Genomic DNA, 26027 nt, shown 5'->3' on the forward strand with positions numbered 1-26027 from the left:
TCTCCTCGTGGGAATCAGAGGTCATTTCCAGTCTATTGTATTAAAAATTTGAGATGATAATTTACATGTTTCTCTACTGCAGTGTTCTTTTTCTTTCTTTTAAATTGTCAGCTCTAAGCCATCATCAGTGTTTACTCTTTATTAGAGAGTATCTGTATTTTGATCCTCACTTTGACTGTGCACCTGATACATTCATCAAGTTTGGGAGTTTTGTGTGCTGCAATTTTTATTTTTTATTTTTTATCTAATTTAATCCGAGCATTTCAGCTAACATTCTGCCATTTCTGTTTTAATTCATTCACTATGTTGTATCTTTTGCTGTCATTTAATTGATCCATACCCTTGACAATTGTGCATCCTAGTTAGATTGATTTAATTTATTTGATGATTAAAATTAAAAACACATACATTAAGTTTGACTTCATAATTTTTTTTTAACTAAAAATAACATTTGAGACATTGTGGGGCATAAAATTCAGATTATTGGATTTAAGACTTTTTAAGCACCCGCACAAACCCTGTATATGCCTTTAGCCACTTAGTCACTGTATGCTGATTACTGATCATTATTTAGAATTTTATCAAAAATCCCATTGCATTAATATTTTGTGAAACAGTCATCCCTACAATACTGTCACAATATTGATATCAAGGTATTTGGTCAAAACTATCATGATATTTGATTTTGTTCTTATTGTCCTGCCTACTTTATTTACTGTTGGGTAGTTAAATCTACAGCAAGGCATCATATTTCATAAAATCAGCATATATTTGCACTATTTGAGAATTTACAGGATGGTATTTTAGAGAAAATGTGTATATTCAGACATATATCGTATGTGCAGTGTCATCATATCATATCACATCATATCATATCTCCTAGCCCTAATTTAGTGGCACTTCAAACTACCAAACTGGAAAATGAAAAAACATTTTGTATACAACAGACAATTGCAGCAGTCACATGTCTCCCTGGCTTTCCTTCAATTATTTTCTCTCTCACACACACACTCGTTAGATAACCTGCTACTAATTAGAGACACTGGTTAATTAAGGCCAACTAACCGCATGGGCTTCACAATGAGCAGCTGTGTACAGTATGAATGTTCGTCAGCACAAGACTGACATGTGGTGGGGGTATGATTGAACACATGCTGCCCAGGGGCACACAGACCTACAAATCTTCCTCCATAAACTGCTTTAATATATACTTTAAACTTATAAACTAAAAAAAGCTCTTGTTTTGATATTCTTGCTCTCAAAGTGTGAGACAAAGCCACAACAGAAGAATGACATAGGAAGCAAGAGCGTGAAAGAGTCAGAGGATAAAGATCAACTGAAGGAAAGGGTCAGCGCGTGCAGCAGATGGTTGCCAGCAGCGACCCAGTGATGTGACGGCATCTACTGCTCTCCTCACATCTGCCACAACATCCCACTGAGTGTGTGTGTTTGTGATCGTATGTAATTCACATCCACATCTGCCACTAAAGCCCTTTATACATTACATGACGAGTGCAAATGTCAGTGTGTTGTAAATCACTCTCATCTCTGCTGCATTCAGGGCAGTTGACTTCCGGTAACAACACGTGGCATTATTCACACAATCAGCTATAAAACGTCAAAGATTTGCCATCAGTGATCTATTTACAGCAATGTGGCATCTAGCATAACACCCAGATGGTAAGATTAATATACAATAATTTTTATTCATGTTATTGAATGTTCATTTACAGCGATCAAAGCAGGATATATAGATGAGGAGTGTGCTTTTAGATAAAAGTAATTTGATCAAATTTAGATAGAGTGATATAATCAATATACACAGCTCAACAAAGTATAAGCTTTTGAATGTATAAATGTAATGTATGGAAACCCTCAGTAGAGTTGAATATGAAGCCAAAAACCCCAGTACCACTTCCCACTGAGCACAAACAATATATTATATTGAAACAATGTATATTAAAATGAATAATATCCATGAGTGGCATATCAGTCCAATAGCAAAACACCCCGGTATATGACCAGGTAGCAATCAGCTGACAGCTTATTTTGGATAGCGAAAAACAGGTTAAAAGCAAAATCTGCTCACTAGGAAAAATGAGCAGTTGACTTCTCTTTGAATAAAACATTTTTAGGCAATGAAAATATTACTCTATAACTGTCATGAACTGCAAACACACTGTGAAAGGGTCAACATTCGAAGACGAAACCACAAACAATACCCAAAACAAATTCATAGCAATTTAAATGTGCACTGGATACACACTGCTACACCTTTATCCTGACGGACAGGTCACCATTGGTAGAGACCTAAGGTAGCCACACCCTAAAGCATACACTGCTTTATCATCTATTTTACTCTAAATTACACCATAATTTAAAAAATGAACATCATCCTGTATTGAAAAAGAGGTGTAACTATTGATTGACACCATAAACCATTAGGAAACTGTTCACTGAGGTAATGAATCAAGTGAAATGTAGGACTGTACTGCCTGCGAAGGTGAACCATTCTTACAACGCTTCCTCATTGGTTTTATTTTCCTGACCTGGAGGTTACCTCCACTTCTTTTATAAAGTCTCTCGTCCAGCTACGCTCCAGTGGTTTGGTTCCAGACCCAGCACTATCCACAGAGACGAGCCTAATACCTAATTGGTGCCACTCCATACACCTGCATTTGCTCTGGTTCTTTCCCCTAAAAGGTCTGGACCCCGTTTTTCCTGTTCTGAGTTAGGTGCTGCAGCTTCTTATTAGTTATTTTTCAGATTAAGATATTAAAAGTACATTGTACTGCAGATAATTGTAGCACTTGAACATTAACATTCAGGTTGCAGTACATATTGTAGTATATAAGAAAAGGTCTATCATTTTTTATAAAGGTGGTTTACAGGTAAGTATCTCATTTAATTGATAAACTACATTATACATTTTGTTTGGGCAGCTATTCTTTCAGCTACTGCTCTTTTTTTGACTGTCCACAACACGCAAAACTCCTGCTACAAAAACATAAGCTGCAAACTTGAAAACTGATTGATCCGCACATTTGATCACAGTGGTGAGAGAAGATGCAATACAGTACTACTCTGCCCTCTATCAGCTGTGTGAGTGTCTGTTCTCTCATCGGGGAGCCACTTTTTTCATGTTGTTCCACATCTGCTTCTGATCATGAAAAGTCATGTAATATTTATCCAATGCAACATCTGACTCTCATTATTAAAACAAATACAATACTGATCTGACTTAAAGGCCAAATCCTGAGATCAGAGTGTATCAGCTATACGCAGTAGAACACAAAATACTGGTCAGAGTTTACACATAATACAAACTGTTGAGAGCTTCAGAGTAAACGCTGGTGTGGCTCAGATCTTAACCCCCCCGCCTATGGTGAGCTCAGTCATCAAGAGCAACTTTTGATTAAATGTAAACAGAAGATAAACCTGCTTTTGAATTTCAAATTGCTTTTGAAGTCCCCTTACTGATGCACAAGGATCTAAATACAAACCTTAGAGATTGAAAAGATTAGAGGATTTAACATTTTTCAAAGAAACCAAACTATTTTCCTGCCATTGCAGTGCAAACCGAGGGAATGGAAAATTTTGAATAATACACAGACTGGCAGTCTGAGATGGGAATAATATGGGAATAATATGAGAAGTGCTGGCTAGAGGAGGAGATTAAAGATAACCTATAACCTGAAGGTCACATGTTTTATCCCCATGACATTTATATGCCTGTCAAAGCATCCAAGGTCAGACAGCAGCCCGGGTTAAAGGAAGAAAGCAGCTATGTGGGTTATGTCACTCATCACAGACTGTATCACAGAAGTATCTCATGGGTCTGAACAGTTCGTCAATGAGGAAGAGTCTCAAACCTGCATTCTCAGTCAGCAGGGGGCGACTCCACTGGTTGCAAAAAGCAGTGTGATTGTATGAAAGTCATAAGAAAATTGCCCCACTTCTCAGTTGATTAACTACCTCAGTAAACATTTTCATTATACGTTCATGGTCTCAATTTATACTTTCAAATCTTGCAAAAACTGTCTTCTTTAACCAATGTACTGTTGAGAAATTTTGTGTATGTTTGTGAGTAGCAAAAAGGGACCTACAATTCTACTAAATTGGTGTCAGGGCTTCAAAATGGTTGTGTAAAAACTAATGGGTGACATCACTGTGGCTACGTCCACTTCTATTTTACAGTCTGTTCAGCAACACATCAACGATCCACCTATCAGCTTATCTCGGTCTCTGTTGAATGACACTGAGTTTATCACTAGCAACAACGTTTTAGCAACAATGGGGTGCATGTTGTGCCTAACAACCCCTTATCTGTTCTAAAATCACTGTAAATCACAGCCCTTTGGGGATTATTGCTTTAATGAATTCTAATGTTTCACTCACCAATCAGCCACACCAGGCTTTGAACACAACAATATTAGAAGAATCCATTCTTTGTTGTTTATGTGTCTTCATAGGACTTCTTGACAATACTGCCAGCCTTTTTATCTGAAACCTCAAATAACAAGAAGTTGTTTGATTTCATGAAGTACAACTGCTATATCCAATGGACCCCTGTCTGCACAGTTAGAAAATGTCAGTTTCCCACAGGAAGACTGAATAAATAAATTTCCAATCAATCATCTTACAAAATCTGCTTTTACCACAATAAAAACAACTTCACTGCCACAGTCTGCACAACAACTAAATCTGGGACAAATGTTGAATCTGAGCTAAAATTTCTCCCGAGAAAAAAAAAAATCTAATAATAATTTAAAAAAAAAACCTTGTGCTCAAATACTCCTCTATTTGACTTGCACACATACACACAGATGTTGTTTGTATTTAAAAAAAAGCCCTCCTCCTGTCTTTCCCAGAATCCCTTGTTGTTTCTCCCAGCATGCTTGCAGGTTGCAGGCAGAAGAAGGAGGAGCTAAAATGTCAGAGGTCACCTGGCAAAAATGTTTGATCTTTCTTTTCTTTCTCCGCATGTCTCTCTATCATCTACCACCTCTCTACCTCCCCGTCTTCTTCTCAGTATACATTCATTCCTTGCTTTTTTGTGTACGTGCACTTTATCACTCCTCTTCTGGTCTCTAGGGTCAGAACGTTTTCATCTTGGAACCAAAATGCTTTCACAGATTTCCAATAAAAGCCACTTGATAAGGTCACAATGACAAGTAAAAATCTGTGACAAAAAGTAGAATCTGCACACTTGTCTCTGCTCCCAAGTAGTGATATTATGCAACTGAAGACTTGAGTGCTACAACAAGCTTTTTTTTTTTTCTTTTCTTTTTTTTAATAATCTCATCTGACATCCCTGGAACTAAATTGAATTATTCTTCTTCACAAAGGATAAAGGGTCACTAAAGACCTATACATTTTTCCTGACCACATCATCTGTTTTTTTTAGATAATTCAAAGTTAAATTTAGTTCATGATTTTTTATGGACATGGTCACAAAGCAGTCCTACAATAATCTAAATGTGGATGTTATGAAAGGATGGTTCATTGATCAGTGATGAAAACTCTCCTGCCCTGCTCATTTAGTGAGGTCAGAGGTCCTATGTCCTTTTTATTCTACAGAGTTTCCGCTTTTTTTGTGTAGTGTGAGGTCCAATGATTTGCCCTCTTAAAATAAATCTCTAGCACCATCTAATGGATGTTATTGTGCAAGACAGTTAGACTTATAAGCATTTGCATCTGCATCTGTGTGAGAGGGGCAGGTAAAGGACCTGATGTTTATGGTTATATACTCTATGCACAAAAATATTCATCATCAAACTAAACTGGCATGAATAGATTTTCCTTACTCTTCTGAGAAAAAAATTGTAGCATGTGGATTCATTTCTTGGTTTAATTGCTTCACTAAATTTCACCCGTTCTTTGCTTTTGCAACATGAAAACTTGACTATTACAGTTCTTACATGAATGTGATCAAAGATTCGTTGACAGGCTAAACAATATTTAAGGATAATTTTTTTCAATTAATATATAAAATTGGTAATTCTCAGCCTGAATCCCATCAGACTGATCATCATCTTGGGACAAGCTTGGACCTACACTCAGCAAAAATATAAACACAGCACTTCTGTTTTTGCTCTCATTTCTAATAAGTTGAAGTAAAGAAAAAAATATATAGATTTTGTCGGCTAGATTTCTTTGGTTTGGCCTGAAGGAGTGACTGGTTATGGTTGGGGTAAGCCATTCAGTGATTTTAACTAATTTGTGAACAACAATTTACCATCACTAGATGCAAATATCTAATTCAAAGACATTGGCTGACAGTGACCAGAGCACAAATACAAAACTCTTGGCAGAAGTGAGCAGTCTTTTTTTTCCAAAAGTTGTTTCCCAGCTGAAATAAACAATTCCACCAAAGTGGATGAAGGGTGGGGGCACACGGGAATGTTTCTAAAAACCCGAACTCCATCCAAACACAGCATTGACCTGAGAAATAGACTGGGCTGCAGGCTGACACTTAAACACCTTGAGACAATCCAGTTAACACCTGTCTTTAGACTGCAGGTGTAAACACTGCCTTTGAAGCCACATCAGGTATCTTTCCTTAAAAGCAACATGGTTTGGTCATTAGTGGAAAGAGGGGTGGAGAGGAGCTTGATTAAACTAAAAAGTTCCCTTCAGTTCAAACAGGGTTGACTGACGTCCTGTTAAAACGCTTGCTCTCTCTCAATCCGCTTGAGCTTTTGATATTGAAACCCAATCTGAGGACAAAGAGCAGCACAGTGCTTTTGATTCCTGGTGCGGTCATTGTACCTAACAGCTGCACGGATGACTGTGTGGATGAGAATGTCAGGGGTACCAGCAGCCTTAAATGGAGCCACTAGTGTGGTGTGAGTCCTCCAAATGACTGCTATTAATTTAGCAAATTATTTACTGGCACTTGGTTGTTAGTGGAGGTCATTTGTTTGACTTGATTTCTCCTGATTAAACTTCTGTTTTTAAGAAGTTTTAGAGTAAATCTGTGTTTGAGATGGCAAGCGCATTAAGTCAGCAACCACTGAAAAGTGATCAAAGCTATGTGACCTGTACTGAAGGTCAAAAATCTATGACGACAGTTTGCAGAATGCATCACTGGCTTTGCCTGTCCAAAACAACCCACTTGAAGAGATAGCTTAGAGAGCTATTGTCTGAGAATGCAAGCAATGAGTGTCAACGCCGGATTCAAATCTATCAAGTCATGGTGGGAGGCCATTGTTAACTGCGTAAGAAATAAAAGTGATAAGTAATATGTTTCATGCGTTTTTCAACCCATTTACAACCAGCTGCATGTTACAGCTGTTCACACCTGCATTATCAAAGTATCTCAATTCAAGGAAGCGTATGAGCTTTTTATCTGTCATGTTTGAAATGTTGATGAGACTATTTCCTAACACCCTGATGGTGAGGATTTCACTTGCCAGATCACAATGGGCTTAAATGCTTCCAACACTTGGGCAATCTTTTACTTATCAGTGTCCCATACGTCACTGAGAACAGCCTCAGCTTACGCAGACACTTGCACATGCCATGGCTGAATTGGTGTGTGACGCCATCTCTTCTCAGTTTTACCCTCTGGTTTCTGCTGCATTAACCAATATGGGTACAAACCTTTTTTCTGAGGGATGAGGAAAACCTCACTGCTCTAAATTGAGTTAAATACACAGCTGCATATTACTTCTTTGAAAACAGACTGCAGGGCAAGTGGCAGACATGGGTGAATGTTGTTTATTTGAGAGCCACAAGTAAGTCTCAAGTTTTGGTTTTGAAGTCCCAAGTCAAGGCCCAAGTTGAGACTCACAAATGCTAAGTCCAGTCCAACTGCTAAACTTTTAAGAGGCAACATCTACTGGTTACTGTTTTGTTACCTGAAACCATTTTATTAACACCATTACTAGTTTTTCCCCTCTTTAGGACTCTTAACATCCTGCAGATTAAATCATCTTGTGACCCCTTAGATTTTTCTTGAGGCTCCACTGAGGCTCCTGACCCTGAGGTCTATAACCACTAAAATATACCACAGATGCAAATTTTAGACTTACGTATTTTTACAATCCTGGCTCTGGCCTTGTTGGGGGATCTAGAAAAAGGCTAAGACATGTTTCTTTATGTGATTTTTAAAATGTAAAACTGTACAAACTGGATTGGATTGGAATTACAATTGTAAATTTCCAAATAACAGTTGAGGCTTTTTTTGTATTAACATAACTATGTTCTTCACATTTTTTGTAATGCGGCCTTAAAACATTTTCTAAATGTTTCAACTACATAACTCATTTTCTAATAATAATGTGACTGTGATTTGACCCTATTTATGGGTCAACATGACTCATGACTCGAGGAGCTCCAGCAGGTGGGGTGTCCTTTCTCTTCTGAGGTTTAACTCAGGATATCTGTTAAGCTGAGTGATCCATCGCAGAGCTCGGCCTCCCCTCTATCTTTAGTGAGCCACGGTCTGTGAATGGAGAGCCTAACTTTATCTGGCCCACTGTCATCGAAGCTGCTGTTATTTTTAGGTGGTGGCTTGCAGTGGCAGCAGCTGTGAAAGCATTTAATGCCCCCCGCCCCCCATTCCAACTCTCTCTCTCTCTCACTCTTTAGCCGTTGGACAATGACAGTATCAGAGCTGACGCATGAACCAAGCACTCAGTTGAAAGACTGTGGACATTTTCCTCTCTGCCACCTGCAACCTAAGGCCAAACCAAAGGGACACAGCCAAGAGATGACACCTGTGATATGGGCCACCAAGTGTGAATGGATGATATATTTTTTCTGACTTGCTTTGACTCTCAGTGACCAGGTGGTGTGTCTAACGTGACCAAACAAAACCAGAAAGACAAGGAACGAGAGCTGAAGAGTCTCACACACCTTCATGAGCGGTCCAGAAAGCAACAGGACGAATATCTGCCATTTCTACAAGTCAAAGACTAATTTAAAGAAGGGCCAAAGGTTATATGAATTAACTGATGTCAGCTTGAACATTTTGAGGACATAATTTTCAAGTAAACATTTCAACAGCGACATGATGCTTTGAAGAGAGGGACTCATAGGAGCGGTAAGTTTATCTTTTGACTACCTGTGATTATTCTCCAACATCCAGGTTATGGTATTCTCTAGGAGCTGTGCGAAGGCAGCTTGACTTGCTTGAGGTTCTTGAAGACGTTTCACCTCTCATTTTTCAGCTTTGAAGAACTGAAGAACATCAAGCAAGAGCAGCTGCCTTCATGCAGCTTTTAGAGCTTATCATTTGACTGTTATAATGACTGAAATTAGAAAAGGGTCAATGATATAATAAATGAATTGTTCATTTCCTGTCTTACAGGCCTGGCTGACAACCAGGCCTGCTTAAGTAGAATAATTTCTATCCATGTGCCAACAAAATGCTCAAAGAGTGGCTGAGTCATAAGACTTGAGAAGTATTTGACATGCTACCCGAAGAGCTATTTTCTAGCAAAGACATGAGCACATGATTACATGATCCATGCTGTTTCTAGGATGTGCATCAGATGGGAGAGTGTGGTGCGTCATGAAGCAGAGATGGTTGCAATTCTTGATGCCAAAAGAAAGATGGTGACAACATGAGAAAAAACTATAGCTGCTAGAAAGATCAAACCATAATCTTTTCAAATGCAAAAGTATTTAACAAGGAAGAGGGATTTAGTTTTAAAAATGAATAACTTACGACTACAAAGGTTTAAATAAATTGTTAAATACAACAATTCAGGGACAAGGATGCAGCTGACTGACATGATCCATACAAACACACATACACTAATGAGTCACTTTTATCTGAGGTAGAGACTGCAGGTATGTCACTGCAGTTTGTGTGCTATGTGACACATGGTCTCTGGTATCTTTTTTTGGACAGACTACTTTATAAATACTCTCTTCAATGAGCTACAGCACCAGCTGTGAGACAACCAAGAGCAGTTTATGTTTGCTGAAAACCTACTTTACTAAAACCCCAAGCATGTGATAAACAACTTACTAACCCTCAGTTAAGCCTTGGAAACTTCACTAGGTATTTTTAAAATTTGAAACATTTTAATACACACCTCTCTGCAGTGAATCATCTACCTGAGATTCCTGATGATAAAATAATCCTTATGAAAGCACAGTCTAGATTTTATCCCAGAAATACTTGACATTTGACATGCAATCATCTAGTCTGGCTCAGGTAAAGACAGAAATATACAGAGGATTATATGTCACAACAGTCAAAACAAGGGAACTCCACTCTAGTGAATATGATACAAGAACTCTGACTTTGTGATTTTGTGTTGCCTAATGAAATATATATTTTCTTTATCTTTCAGCTCCTTCACAAAAGATAAGAGGCTCTAATTGAGGCGATTCCACAACAAAAGACATTTCTTCATTCAAACGTGCGAGAGGGTGACACCATCATGGATATTTTTGGAGGTGCTCCTCGTGTTTTGGGCTACCCACGCCCAGTGTTGGCACAGTGTGGCTCAAATGCCACACTGAGGTGCCAAATCGATGGCGACCCTCGACCTGATGTGATCTGGGAGCGTAAAAATGTCCAGATCTTCTCTGATGGACATTACACACTCTCTGAGGAGGGGAAAGCTTACCTGCTAACCATTACTGGAGTGACCCTGCAGGATGCTGGCCAGTATATTTGTAAGGCCAAAAATAGCATAGGTGAAACCTATGCAGCAGCCTCCCTTAAAGTGGAAGGAGAGGCCCAGCCACAGGAAGAGGGGCAAAGGCAATTAGCGGTCAATGGTGTGAAGCAACCAATGAAAGAACATGGAGAATTAGGAGGACACCTGAATGGCTACTGCACAGTGCAAAATGGTGAATGCAGGAAAGAAAATGGAGAGCACAAGTGGAACGGTAAGAATAGTGAGAAACAAGAAGATATTGATTTGACGTCTGATGATAAACCGAGATTCCTCATCAAGCCCCTCTCTCTGCGTGTGGATCGAGGTGAAGATGCCGCCTTCTCCTGCAAAATCTGGGGCACTCCTCTGCCTGAGGTGATATGGGAGAAAGACGGGAAGAAGCTGAGCGATATCTTTGAGAGTGCACACTTCAGCGTGAGCAATCAAGATGGCGGCTGGTTCCAGCTCAAGATCTACAGGACGCGTATGCCAGACAAAGGTGTTTACACCTGCAAGGCCATCAACTCCCACGGTGAGGCCTTGGCCGGTGCCGTCCTTCTTGTCGAGCCTGTACCGGAGCGAGAGGAGAGTAAAATGTCCTCAAATGGTCACACTAACAGCCAGATGTCACCAAAGCACAGGGGCGGGAGGCTCGGTTTGTCAAGGCTTACAGAGGAGCTATCAGTCAACGTGTCTAAAGCCAAGAAGTTTGCAGTGGCAGAGGGAAAACATGCCAAGTTTCGGTGCTTTGTGACGGGGAAGCCCAAGCCAGAGATCATCTGGAAGAAAGATGGGATTCCCCTAGAGCCCGGGAGGCGTCATCTGATATTTGAGGACAGAGAAGGATACTACACGCTAAAGGTCCTGTACTGCAAAGTGCAGGATACAGGACTGTATGTGTGTGCAGCATCAAATGCTCTTGGAAACACCCTCAGTGCCGTTCACCTCTCCGTCAAAGGTAGGAGATACATTCCTGTGCTTTCAGCTTCAGCTTGCTCCTGCCATTCAAACTGGCTAATCATATATTTCTAAATGTGACAACATCTTTATAATGGTATTACTGCTCAAAATGCCAATGGATTACTAGATGAATGTAAACTCTGTGCAAATATAATCAACAACATAAAATTTTTACTGAGACTCATTAAGTGAATCATCATAAATGAATTAAAATCAAACTTACAAATAAAGATGCCTAACAAAAGTCACTCTTCATCATGCCACACAACAATGGCAAGAGCAAGTAAGACAACAACTTTCAAGAGACTCTGGGCCACTCCTAGTCTTGTAAGTAAAGGATTTCAAAGAAACAACAAGGGATATAACAACATATCAAATACTGCAATATCGCAATAAAAATGCCTTGATACCATAACAGACTGTGAATATTTCTACCCTGATATTGTTAATTACTTTATTCTATTACTTTTATTGTTTTATAAAATTAATGCTACTGGCTGCTGCATTGTTTTTTTTAAGCTGTACACACATAATTCAAATATTCATTGCCAATGAATATTCATGGCTGGCTACTTTTATATTTTATTTTATTAAAGAAGGAAAGAAGAAGCACTTTAGGTTAAAAGAAAAAACAAATTTTATACAAAGAAAAAATACTATGTCGTTGTCTTTTAATATCTATTCAATCGTGCTATTATCTTGAGTTTTAGTATCATTACATCCCTAGAAACAACTAACGATTCAAAATGAATGAATCACTGTGTCACTGAATCATCCAACCACATACATAAACCATTAGGTCACAAGCTGCACTTGTGTGGGCTAATGTGTACATTGGTGAAATGCATGGGATCACCTTTTAAAGTGGGTAATTATTTTGACCTAATCCCTTCATAATGGGCAGATGATTCTCAGGGTCACATATGCTGTCATATGCATGGTACAGCACTGTGCCAACTGTGCCAGCTCGTAAGTGTCAGTTTAGTATTGGGGTCAACATGCCAGTCCTTAATATATAGATAATATGGAGTGGCATTACATCATCTAAGTGCTGCTTAAAAAACAGTGACATGAGAGACTGAAACAAACTCTAAGAGTTTGTGCTAAAATGATAAAACCACAAAGTGATTGTTGGAAGTGGTTTGGAATAAAATACAGGTAATTTTCCAACAAATAAAATCCTGATATTAATAAATCAGCCAATTACAAAAACAATCCAACAACATTCTTCCCTTATTTACTAATGACTATTTCAGGTGTGAGTGTTTTCAAAGGGGGAACACCTTGTTTTAAAGAGAGAGTTTAAGTTTTTCACAGTTTCTAGTTATTTCTTCTTCAGAGGACACATACTGCTACTAGTATCAAACTACCACAGTAAGGCCGTCTCAGTTGAAAGTACAACAGTAAAAAAGCTCAAATTAATTGAAATTGCTTACCTAAATCTACTTACTATAACACTGCAAAAAGGCCTCTTTGTGTTTTAGTAGTCTTCATAAATCTTTATACACGTGACATGACTCACTGTATGTCTACTTATTATGTTATCACTTTTACTATAACCAGCCCAAATCTACACATCTTCATTTAATTGCCCATTTCCCTTGTTCTACAGGCCCTGCAGTGCGGTTCAGGCGTCCACTAAAAGACATAGAGGTGAGGGAGAGGGATGTTGCTGTGCTAGAGTGTGAGGTACCTGATGAGTCAATCCCGTCCGCCTGGTATCTGGAGGACCAGCGTCTGATGCCCAGCAGCAAATACGGGATGGAGCAGAAAGGAACCAAACGAAGACTGACCATCCATGACGTCGGGACAGATGACGACGGAGTGTATCTGTGTGAGATGCCAGATGGAGCAAAGAGCATTGCAGAGCTATCAGTTAAGGGTAAGTTTCTTTCTCCTTCTTCTTTCTCCGCTAAAGTGGTTCATGCAAAGAAATGCACTGACAAAATTTAAACCCTCACCATCTCAATAACCAATCCAATCAGTTTATTCATGTTGTATTAGATGATCTCTTAATGACATCACTTAAAAAGCCATAATCAAAATACTTGCCACCTGCTGAGAAGACATGGTAGCCAAAAGGGTAAACTTGCTACAGTTGTAGCTTCTTAAGTAATTAATTATCTTGTAAGCATAAGTCAAACAGAAAGTTTGTCAAAAAAAAAATAAAAAATGTACAAAAAAACAAGTGTAAATAAAATGATGTTTTTACTTACAGGTACTATTGTTCGTAAACTTCCTCGGAAGCTAGAGATCCTTGAGGGTGAGAACGCTGTGTTCTGTGTGGAGGTGGAGAACGACGACATGGAGATCCACTGGTTCAAAGACGGTTATAAGTTGCATGAGACTCATCAGACGATCCTGAAGTCTTTTGGCAAAACTCACATTCTGGTGTTTGTCAACGTGGCATACCAAGACTCGGGGGTAGTGACCTTTGTCGCAGGAAGATCCAAGACCTCATCACGGCTCAAGGTCAAAGGTACATTTAGGAGACACTAATGTATATGATTGCCAGATTAAGCTGCTTTCTAAGATAAAATGATCGCTAATGTTAGTTAGACAGCCGTGTTATTAAGCCTTTTTAAGACCCTCTGTGACATTTTGTGGATTTACTTTCTGTGCAGATGTCAGTTGTTTGGATTTGATATTGCTTTTCATACTATAATCATTCATACCCAGTATATTCTTGATCCTTTCCCTCTTACAGCCACAAGACACCTCCCTCCAATCTGCCCTGTTGGAGTCAAAATGGATGTTGATCGACCCAACAGCGCCCTCCTCACCTGGGTCCCTGCCCCCAACAGCCAGACCTCCACCCGGTCTGTATTTGTCGTGGAGAGACAGGAAGTAGGCTCCCAAGAATGGCAGAAGTGTTTTACCTCAGAAACCGCCACTTCAGCTGAGATTGCTGGCGACAGCGTGCAGTACGAAGGCGACTACCGGTTCCGTGTCTGTTGCATGAATAAGTACGGCAGAAGCGGCCATGTGGAGTTTCCAAAAGCAGTCCATCTGGGTGAGGCATTCACTGTGAAGCAGAATTGTACACGTGTTATTCTATTTATTTCACTGAGTGTCCTTTAACACAACCACATGGAAAAGTTTGCTGCTAACAAATAGATTATAACATGATAATGTGATTTTTAAAAACCTTTTTTCATGGAAAGCAATGATATAAAGAATACTGATTTTCTGTTAACTTGTAACTCTCATTCCTCCACTTAGTTCCTGGGCCAAAGATTTATAGTTCCCTCAAAGGCTGTGAGGTTGTGGAAGGAGAAGACGCTCACTTCTCCATCGAACTGTCTACTACAATGGTTGGAACCTGGTTTTTCAATAGTGCTCAACTGCAGCATGGAGGACGATACTTTATACAGCAGTCCCAAAAACAGCACTCTTTGGTTATTCGTGAAACTCGTACTGCAGATGACACAGCAGAAGTCACATTCATCGCCAACGGAGTCCGGGATTCAGCTGTGCTCAAGGTTAAACGTAGGTTTGAAAAATCTGTTATCTCTGTCATATTTTGCACATGATGGATGTATTCCTATGGAGTTTATTTTTTCATGTTTGTTTCTTTTCAGCTGCTGTGATAAAATTCACTCCCCTATCAGACTTAGACAGCAATAAGAGGGTGGATGTGGGAGACGCCATTGTACTCTACTGTGAAGTCTCCCACCCTTTCGCAAAAGTATCCTGGTTCAAAGATGGCGAGGAGCTCCAGGTGACTGATGGTCTAAACATTCAATCAGATGGGAACATGAGGAGGATTGTGATTCAATCAGCTGATGCATCTTACGCTGGAGTTTATACATGTGAAACTTCAGGAGATGTCATCAAATTCAACGTGGACATTGCAGGTAAACGGTTTTTGAAAAACTAATAAACGAATAAACTTCTTGTCATGGTGTTTTTTGCAGCTTATTGCTGCCAAGTTTGCATGTTGTACAAAGGTGAAAATATATAATAATTATAATAATAATATACACAAAATCTTTTTAACAGGAAAAACAGCAACAAACACATAATGTGATACTGACTGTTTTTCTTTTTCTGGCATGGCTTAAATATACTTCTGTATGTTTCTATAATGAAATAAATGTTTAATAATTCTTTTACCCTGTATCACACTTATGATTTCTTAAATGCGCTTTTCTATTTTTTTCATTGCAAATTTAATAAGTAATATGAGATTATGACCTTTGGCTCTGGGATCTTACAATAACATTTCATACTATTTTTTTAAGATTTACTAGATAAAACAATTGATAGGTCAATAGAGATAGATTAGCAGCTAGTTATAACAACTAGTTAATCCATGTTTAGGTTTATGATTTAACCAGGTGTAGTAAGAATATTTCTAGTTTCAAGGTGGCAAGTTCATTATTGTATACCTTGTGAGCCAGCTGTTGACATCCATCCCTCCCTCCTCCAGGTCCTCCTGTGGAATTCACTCCAGTCCCAGAAGAGGAGCTCCATAAGAGCAGCATGGAGCTGGACCCTGTGGTGCTGCTCTGCCATGTCTCTGCAGACGATGCAGAAGTTGTGTGGTAAGACGATAGGGAGTGAATTCCTGTTCAATATGAAAAAGACAAATTATCAACTGGTGCTTCAATGCCCCTGTTTTAAAATTCAGTTTTTTAATGATTTTGATTTTTTTTTTAAGTGCTGTTTTTCACATTTAGTATCAATAGTCAATAGTTACTGCATTGAGTGACTTGAAACAGTAAATTACATGAAAAGGATGTTTGGTTTATTTGAATTAGTAACTATTGAATCAAATGTTGCGCTTTGGTAAAATTCTCATGAAATCTGTGTGGATATCCAATAAAGTCAGAGAAATTGGAGTTAATTGTGTTGCATTGTATTTCTAATGTATAATTGCCCCATCACTTGTATCATCCTCATACAGTGCATAGATCAGAATTAATAAGAGACAATCTTCCTTGGAAAGTAAGGCTTTGACACCTTAATAGGAACTTTGAGTTTCACTGTTTTGTATTCAGTGTTGTTATTTGAGACTCTGTGTTTTACAGTTATCTGTGTCTGATTTTGTGTGTCTCAGGTACAAGGACGGCCATGAGATCCAGCCAAGTGACAACATCACTCTGCAGGCAGAGGGAACCATGAGGAGGCTGATCATTCGCTCTGCAGAAACTTCAGATGCTGGCAGCTACACCTGCCAGGCAGGAAACAACAGCATGGAGTTCACTGTCAATGTCAGAGGTACAGGGAGCCTTCTGACTTCTGTTGGCCCGAGATTTGCTTGTGAACCAAGTGCAGAACATCAAATTAATCCATGAAACTCTGACCTCACTCTGCTTTCTCTAACTACAAACACAGAGCCTCCAGTGATGATTGTGGAACCAAAGGATGATATTGTGATGGAGAGCTATATCTCAGAGGAGATCCACCTGCAGTGCGAGCTGTCTCGTTCCAGTGGGAAGGTGCGGTGGTTCAAGGACAGCCAGGAAGTGGAGGAAAGCGACAATGTCCAGTTGATATCTGAGGGTCCTTACAGGAGGCTGACCATTCTCAAAGGCACAGTGGAGGATGGTGGAGAGTATGTCTGTGAAACAGACGGAGACTCTGTCTTTTTCCAGCTTACTGTCAAGGGTAAGACTAAAATTTCACTTAGTGCTCACCTCTGAGTACACCAAATATGTTGAGTCTCCAAAGTATATAAAAGCTTACATTTAACTATCCTCCTCTTCCACCAGAGCCACCAGTAAGAATAATTTCCCCCAGTGAATCAGAGCTGGAACTGACCCATTTGGCCTCCAAGAGGCTGGAGCTCTGTTGTGAAATCTCCCATGCCGACGCCCCTGTCCGGTGGTACAAAGACAGCCTAGAGGTAGAGGAGGGTCCAAACTTGATCCTGGAGGTGGATGGGGCCAAACGCCAGTTGGTTATACCCATTACCACAGTGGACGACACAGGGGAGTATATATGTGACACTGAAGATGACTCTGTGGCCTTCCTGGTGACTATTACAGGTAAGAAAGACAATTACTCAGCATCATGATAAACAGATACTGAATAAATTTAGATAATTTTGACAGCATTTCTATCATTTATGACTCTTATGACCCTCATTCCTCCTTTTAATTTAGAGCCACCAGTGACGCTTACTCGACCCCAAAACATCCCTGACAAACTGGAGAGTGCTGCTGGCAAACCAATCGTGCTGGAAATCGAGGTGTCCCGGCCAAATGCTGAAGTTAAGTGGTGGCTAAATGGCAGAGAAATAGAGGAGAGCAGTAACGTCACCATCTCTGCAGATGGGCTCATCCATCGTCTGACCATCCACTCTCCCACCCCAGAAGATTCTGGGAAATACACCTGTGACGCTGTTGATGATAAAATTGATTTCCAGGTTAAAGTTTCAGGTAAGAATATCACACCAGCTTTGGAGCAATTTTCAAGACCATCATCATGTCAAATTGAGTGTTAACTTGTAATTCTGCATCATTAGAGCCTCCAGTGAAGATCCTAAGGAAGTCAGAGATTAAGACAAATCTGAAGTCCCTGATTTCTGATGACATTGTGTTGGAATGTGAGCTCTCAAGAGCCAACGCCATTGCCAAATGGTACAAGGATAACTGTCGGATTGAGGGCGATGAAAGGTTCTGTGAAGAGGAAGAGGGTGCTTTCCGCTCACTGGTCATCCTCAATGCTGAACTTAGAGACTCGGGAGAATATTTCCTGGATGTCGGAGATGACAGTATCAGCTTCCAGGTTACAGTTGAAGGTAGAATTCACTTAGTGGATTTTGTTTATGAAATAATTTTGTTTAACAACAGTTCCTTTAATTAATCATCTATCTCCTCCCCTTGGCCATAGAGCCTCCAGTGACAATTGTTGGCAACTCAAGTGACCCTGACAACCAGGAGATGGTGGCAGGAGACGACCTGATCCTGGCTTGTGAAGTGTCTCGTGCCAATGCCCCTGTCCAGTGGTACTGCAATGACCGGCTGCTCATCAATGACTCCCGCACCTATATTGAGAGCTATGGCACTCTGAGGAAAATTATCATCTCAAATGTGCAGCCCTCAGATTCTGGGAAGTACATGTGTGATGCTGTGAGCGACAAGATGATCAGCGTTGTCAGGATTCAAGGTAAAAACTAGGGATGTTCCTAATAACTAATTGAACGGTAATTCTCACAACCAATGTTTGCCAAGTGTGGCTGATGTTTGCAGTGTTAACACAAGCAGACTGCTGTCCTTGCAGGTTAATGAGTACATGCCTGTGCTGAATGTGATTACTCATTGGCCCAAGTGCTTATATGCCAGTTTATTCTGACACAGCCTACACAACTTTATTTTCAGTTTCTATGTATCAAAATACAGACAAGCTACACTGGTTTTGCAGTGATGTCTCCAGAGATATGACTATCATTATGATTGTAGGATTGCCTAATATTTGTCTCCTTTTCTTTCCATCAAAGAGCCTCCAGTCACATTTGTGCACAAGCAGGATGACATTGTCGTGACGGGTTATGAAGCAGAGAGTGTGACCTTGACGAGCTACGTCTCCAAGGAGAGCGCTCTTGTGCGTTGGCTCAAAGACTGGACACCAGTTGAAGGTGAACGTTTCAGAGCCCTCATGGACGGCCATGAGCGCACCCTTACCATCGACCCATTGAGGCGCTCTGATGCTGGCGAGTACACCTGTGATGTCAACACAGACCAGATCCACTTCAGCTTGCTGGTGAAAGGTTAAAAATTCAGTTTCATCCTGTCAGTTGATAACATAGGTGAACACTTCAGTTTGGACTGAAAAGCCATATCAACTTAGTTTTTTTTGCATCACAGAAATGAGAATCAAGTTTGTGAGGCCACTGCAAGACACTGTTGCTCACGCTGACGGTATGGTGACCCTTCGCTGTGAGGTATGCAAGCCAAAAGCAGACATCCAGTGGCTGAAGAATGGCGAAGACATTGTACCAAGTAGAAGATACTCCATTCGGGCAGATGGAGTTGAGCGAAGCTTGACCATCCACCGTTTAACCAGAGAGGATGCTGGAGAGTACACCTGTGAGTCCAGAGATGACCGAACTACAGCAACACTGAGAGTAGAGAGTAAGTATCCCTGAACTCAAACTCAAATCTGTCTTTTCTTATGTGAGGTAGCAGGTTCATGAACTTTCTTGTGTCTCTTCAGTGCCTCGAGTGGTGGAGTTCCTTACAGAGCTCCACAACACCACTGTACTTGAAGGAGAAGACGCCACCTTCAAGTGTGTGGTGTCCCCCGAGGATGTCCAGCTGGTCTGGCTCATGGACAATGAGCCTATCACACTGGGCGATCGTTTCCAGGCAAACCAGAATGGCCTATGCCACACCTTGGTGATCAAGAAGTGCCAGATGTTGGACTGTTCGAAGATTACAGCAGAGGCAGAGGGACAAATAAGCAAAGCTAGCCTCAAAGTTCAGGGTAAGACCATTTAATAAAGGGAAAAGAGAGGTGGTACCAGAACTACCAGAAGTTCCTTGTAACTTTTGTTCCTGTCTCTCCTAATTACTTTTCAGAGGCTCAGGTTATGTTTACAAAGAAAATGGAAGCTGTCATGGCAGAAGAGTTTGGTGATGCCACCTTGGAGACAGAGATCAGCCTTGAGACAGGAGAGGTCCAGTGGATGAGGCAAGGGGTGGTTATCCAGCCTGGTCCCCGACACACGCTGTCACAGAGTGGCTGTAAACGCAGCCTAACCATCACAAACCTGACTCTGGCTGACCGGGGAACCTATCGCTGCGAGACCTTGCATGATCGGGCGCAGGTCAAGCTCAATGTAGAACGTAAGTGGTCTGAGGTGGGGTGTATATGATATGTGGCCAGAGATGAATAGTGTTCAGGCTAGAGAGTCCCTTCACTTGCATATTTACAGGAACAGACATCCAGGAATATCCCTAAGCAATACAAATCTTTAATGACGTTAAAAATGTGGCTCATTTTCATTTGACAAGATGATCTCTAGCCAACTATCCAGTGTTCTTAACTGATGAATAATTCATGAAGCCTCTTGGATGAGTTGCTAAATGCATCCAACTCTCCATGCTCAGTCCAGTGAGTCATTTAATTTTGACTTGAAGAATCTGACCAGGTTCTGTAGCTAAATCTCCTACCAAAAGCAAATCTAGATACCCATTCAGGTTGCAATTAATTATTATTTTGATTTAACTATTAATATACAGTATTAGTTTGGGTATTGTTGAATCTATAAAATATCAAAAAAGAAGAAAATGCTCATAACAGAGCCTGTGCCCAAGATGACACCTTTATATTTCTTGTTTGGTCTGACCAAGAGCTCAAATCAAAAGGTATGACATTTACTATACACACAACAGATATAAGCAGTATATCCTTACATTTGACTAAAAGGAGTCAAGGTTAAGATTAATCAACTAATCTTTTAAGCAATACCATCCAAATGCTACTCAAAAAATACTCTCTGATGTTTGGAGAAGATTAAAATAAACAGGAATTATTCAGGAGTCAGTGTCGCATATAACTTTGCAGCTGGCACCTCTTCTGACAAAGATGAGTTCTAGGAAACTAAAGAACAGTACATATTTTAGGTGTTTTTCACAGTATGTCTCAGTGCTTCTAAGAATAGCAAGGCTAGACCTGTATGTGTGAAAAGGTTTTTGAAACACAGCCATGCTGTTATACAATAGTGTGCTGAATGACACTGTGACAATGGACCATGGAGCTCCTGTAGGTGTTGTTTTTGTTATGCGATAAACTGAGCTGCATCTATTTTTGAGCAACCTTTTGTTGCCCTTGAATGTACAGTGCAACTGTTAGCTATGCCTTGAAGAAGTGTGATAACATTAAAAATACAATTGTGAGATTCAATGTACAATTGTGCAAAATGTTGCAGATTTTTTGATATTTTTCCCAGAATTTCACACTTATCCTTCAAATGCATATTTCTGAATATCTGTCTGCTATTATTGAATCCTGATAACATTCCTGAAAAGTACATTATTATATAATCTTATAAAATACTAAATTACACTCCTTTCCCTCATCTCTTCCAATCCAGCCCGTAAAATCTCCATCCGTAAAGCCCTAACTGACCAAGAAACCTTTGAACGAGAGACTGCCTCCTTCGAGGTGGAGCTCTCCCACACAGATGTGGAGGGAATCTGGCAGAAAGATGGCATCCGGGTGAAACCCAACAACCAGTGGCGGGTGAGCACCAATGGACTCGTCCACAGCCTCACCATGTCCAACCTCACCCTGGAGGACACGGGCACCATCGTCTTCTCAGCTGAAGGGGTGCGCACTACTGCCAGGCTCACTATTAAAGGTAAATACTTGCCTGTGGGGCTATGTGGGTATAGTGTGGCATGGATGAAGGACTTAGTGCACTGTAAAACACAGGTCCTTAAATAAATAGACCTTTTTAGGCCACTGAGCTAAGATTTTGATTGAAAAACCCCTTATTAAATGTTTGTTTAGGATTGTAAAACTATACAAATTCTACATAAGGAAGATACTGATGGTGAGAATGAAACCAAATATATCTAGTTATTCTTTGTTGTTGATTTGTTGATTGGTTCATTGATTGTATTTTCTAAATCGACAGAGACTCCAGTGTCTCTCCTGAAAACGCTAACTGATGTTCGTGTGGAGGAAGACTTTCCTGTCACTCTGGAGTGTGAATTCTCCAGACAAATCGTTGAAGTCAGGTGGCTTAAGGTAAAACCAACCAGTAAATGCTCTCATTGCTCTTCTTGACTATGTTATGGCTCATTATACTATATAAAAGTGCAAGATTTGATAGCAAAAGATTTTAAACTCATGAGGAATACCTTTGTATTTTTGTGAATCAGAACGGGACGGAGCTGAAGCCGGGGAAGAACTGTCGGATCTACTCGATGGGCCGGAAGCGGTTCTGTCAGATCATGCAGTGCTCCCTGGCTGACTCTGGCACCTACACATGTGACACAGGCGAAATCAACACTTCCTGTTCACTGGAGGTTTATGGTAATTGTCTGGATACAAGCTGCTGCAACACATACAACATTAAGCATTGAAGACAATTTCAAACAACTTCTGCACATAAAAATTAATATTTTTGCTAATATGTATGCTTTCTCTAATCTGTGTCTTCTCTTGACACTGAAATAATACATTGAGCTCCACCTAGAGGCTGTAATGTAAAGAAAGTTGCTTATTATTTTCATTTTTTCTCTCTACCTTGCAGAGCACAAGTTGGAAATAGTGCAGGATCTGGAGGACCTTTATATTCAGGAGGACCAGAATGCTGTCTTCATGTGTGAGGTGTCTCTGGAGGATGTTGCTGGAGAGTGGTACAAACACGGGCATAGGATCCGGCCCACAAGCACCATTAAGATCCGCACTGAAGGTCAGAAAAGGAGAGGGTTGATTATTGATGGGAGTAGGTGATTATTAATTAGTAAATACCCATGATGAATGTGATCACTTAAACAGCACCAAGCTCGGTCACAAAAAACAACCAGCACATTTGTTATATTGAAAGTCGGGGTGAATACTGCAAATATTTCAAACATTTCAGCAAATGACTTCCTTAGTTTGCAAGCTGAGTGTCACAGTCCAACCTTCTTTAAAAAGGCAGATGGAATCAGTTGCATACAATTAATGTGCACAGAGAACAAATTTTAAATGAAAAGGTGACAGTATGCAGAAATAGAAATATAGAAGATCAACATCACATGATGTAAGATGATAAGGAATAACAAATGAAAATAAAATTAGGAGAAATATGATTAGATTACACAAAGTGAATAAAAACTCCCACTCAACTCCTGATACTAGTATGTAGGAGGACCTCTGGTGGGTGTAAAGCAAATAGCAATGCCTAGGAAGGAGCAGAAAACAAAGATATACACTGTATGAAATGAAGGGGTTGAACGATCAATCAAAATTTTGTCATAACTGCAGCCTCAATATTTGTTAAAGGCCAAATGTGTGTAAAAATGCTAATTTACAGTAAATATTGTTGTGCTGCAGAGGTTTCCTGGCATAGAGATAATTTTCTACAGACTTAAGGAAACATCTTTGTTTGGTTCATATCCCTGCAAAAGTATACACCATAATCATTACAATATGTTTTTAAATGGGACTCCTTCTTATATTGCAAATCTTATTGCAATTGCTTTATGATATGCAATATTTGTAATCTTCCAGGCCTAAAAATCAAACTGAAAAAAGCATCATGAAGTGTCTCAATAGGCTGTCAAACCACAACAGGTCTCCTGAACTGCTACTGCTGCTACTTCAGTGTAGATGGATTCTATAAGTCTGTTGTTGATCTCCTTCAGGGACCAAACACTTCCTTCTGATGTGTAACGTCAAAGTGGAAGATGCTGGGGAAATCCACTTTGTAGCCAGGGATGTTGAATCCACAGCATACCTTGACGTTGAAGGTAAGTCCATTTCTACCTTTAGAGTATCTTACTTGCTTTTTTTCAGCTTAAAAATGCTCCATACCAAATCACAAAAAACTTCTTCTCATTTTAGAGCTCCCAGTTTCAATTGTAAAACCCCTGCGAGATCGAACAGCCCTAGAGAAACACAGAGTGATCCTTGAATGCACCGTTTCTTCACCTCGCTGCAACCCAATCTGGTACAAGGGCAAGCAGGAGCTGGTTCCTTCAGATCGTATGGAAATGGTGGCCGACGGCTGCTCCCTGAAGCTGGTGATCCAGCACGTGGCTGTGGAGGATGAGGGCACTTACACCATTGAGGTTGGGGAGCACACATCCAAAGCCAAACTGATGGTGGAAGGTAAGTTCAGTTAGGTTTGATTGTTTTTTAGAAATACTTAAGGGTAAAAATTACTTTTTTCTTATTTTCCTTCATACCTTGATAACTCTTCTGTCTGTCTGTGCCACTGTAGCCCAATCCCTTGTAATGGTCAAAGAGCTTGAGGATGAGGAGGTGACTGAGACTGAGACAGCATCTTTCCAGTGTGAGGTGTCCGTTGCCATAAACAAGCCTCCTGTTTGGACTCTGAACGGAGAAACCCTTCTGTCAGGCCCATCTGTCCGCATGGAAAACCACGGCACGGTCCACAAACTCACCCTGAAAGACACCAGCGTGGAAATGAGTGGGGTGGTGAAGTTCACAATGGGCAAGGCGAAGAGCAGTGCCACGCTCAGTGTGATGGAAAAATAGAGGAAGAACGAGAAAAAGGAAGTGACTCTGAGAGAAAGAAAGAAAGAAAGAAAGAAAGAAACTGACTGCAAAAACGGGAATTGCTCATGTCACGTAAAACTTGGCAACATCCATTTGTTATGTTTGGATGGCCTGCATTTCCCTGATCTTTATATTGAGGGTATTAAGCGAAGTTAGACAGACTGTAAGCATTTTAAACCTGAGGCATGTAACTTCAGTCGAGTTATTCCCTTTTTTTACAGTGTGGATGATTTTTATTTGCCTGTTTAAGATTTATAATTGATTTTACATCCATGTATTCTGATGAGAATCCCCACAAAATAAAACACAAAGTAACAGTGGTTAATTACATGGCGTCAGAGACATGTCATTAATCTTTTCTGTCTAGGGAGGTGTTATTGACTATGTACTACTGGCTCACTATTTTGTAATATCTGTATATCAGAGGTTTTCAAAGCGGGAGGCGGGCCTCCCCAGGCGGGCTCCAAACAGTGTCAGGGTGAGTCTAAGTGAACAGAAGTGAAAAAATATTACATTAGCCATCACAATTGTTGTCAAAAGGAGATCACACAGAATAGCTTAAATGTGCATGATGTGGTTAAAGAGATAGTGTAGAGATACAGTATTGGGCAATTTTACTGTTTTTCCATCTCCCCCAGAGTCAAAAACTAATAAATGCCTTTGGACAAAAACTCTTCTATTTATTTTTATTTGGTGTACTCTGAAGGTATGTTATATTGGCTCAATTGTTGAGTGTCTATGGTATCATATAATATAATCTTAATCACATAGACATCCAGGAACTGAGCCAAACTAAGCGAGCAAACTTTATTTTAAACAGATGAGTGCAGGTGCCACCTCCATTTGTTTTTAACTTGAACAATTAATGATATACAGTATATTCTATGACAAATAAATGTGGTAAATTCATTTGTAATATTAATTTCCTATAGCGTCCCAGAATTGTTCCACACACCATATCTTTGTGTCCCAGGTGTTTTTTAGTGTCTGAGGGTCAACAGAACATGACAGGACAAAAACACTAATCAATCAGTCTAATTGAGAAAATAATCAACCAATTAATTGATGGTGAAATTACTCATTAGCTGCAGCCCTACACACATTATATTAGGCTAAACAGTTGCACCATATGTTGTACTCAGGTAATACAAAAGTAACGGAAAGTAATCAAATTACATGTATAAATTGTATCAGAATATATTTTCAAATATGTTGTTAAATATGTTTTTAAATAACAGCTGATACTGTCAAACTAAT

General features: G+C 39.9%; 1 protein-coding gene across 1 annotated transcript; it reads left to right on the top strand.

Annotated features, from left to right (window-relative positions):
* Positions 1-8606: 8606 nt before the first annotated feature.
* On the top strand, positions 8607-25441 carry obsl1a (obscurin like cytoskeletal adaptor 1a). The gene is made up of 25 exons (XM_084713258.1): positions 8607-9049; positions 10311-11580; positions 13195-13464; positions 13801-14061; positions 14290-14595; positions 14805-15071; positions 15164-15439; positions 16015-16129; positions 16645-16805; positions 16923-17195; positions 17300-17575; positions 17693-17968; positions 18055-18330; positions 18423-18698; positions 19030-19299; positions 19397-19663; positions 19746-20015; positions 20111-20377; positions 21628-21894; positions 22174-22286; positions 22421-22574; positions 22795-22956; positions 23894-23998; positions 24093-24359; positions 24472-25441. Exons 2-25 carry the CDS (start codon positions 10401-10403, stop codon positions 24747-24749), a joined length of 6633 nt encoding a protein of 2210 aa, XP_084569384.1. The 5' UTR covers positions 8607-9049; positions 10311-10400; the 3' UTR covers positions 24750-25441.
* Positions 25442-26027: the final 586 nt, after the last annotated feature.

Source organism: Lutjanus erythropterus, chromosome 24 (assembly GCF_056507025.1).
Source record: "Lutjanus erythropterus isolate fLutEry1 chromosome 24, fLutEry1.hap2, whole genome shotgun sequence".
Classification (NCBI taxonomy): Eukaryota; Metazoa; Chordata; class Actinopteri; order Lutjaniformes; family Lutjanidae; genus Lutjanus; species Lutjanus erythropterus.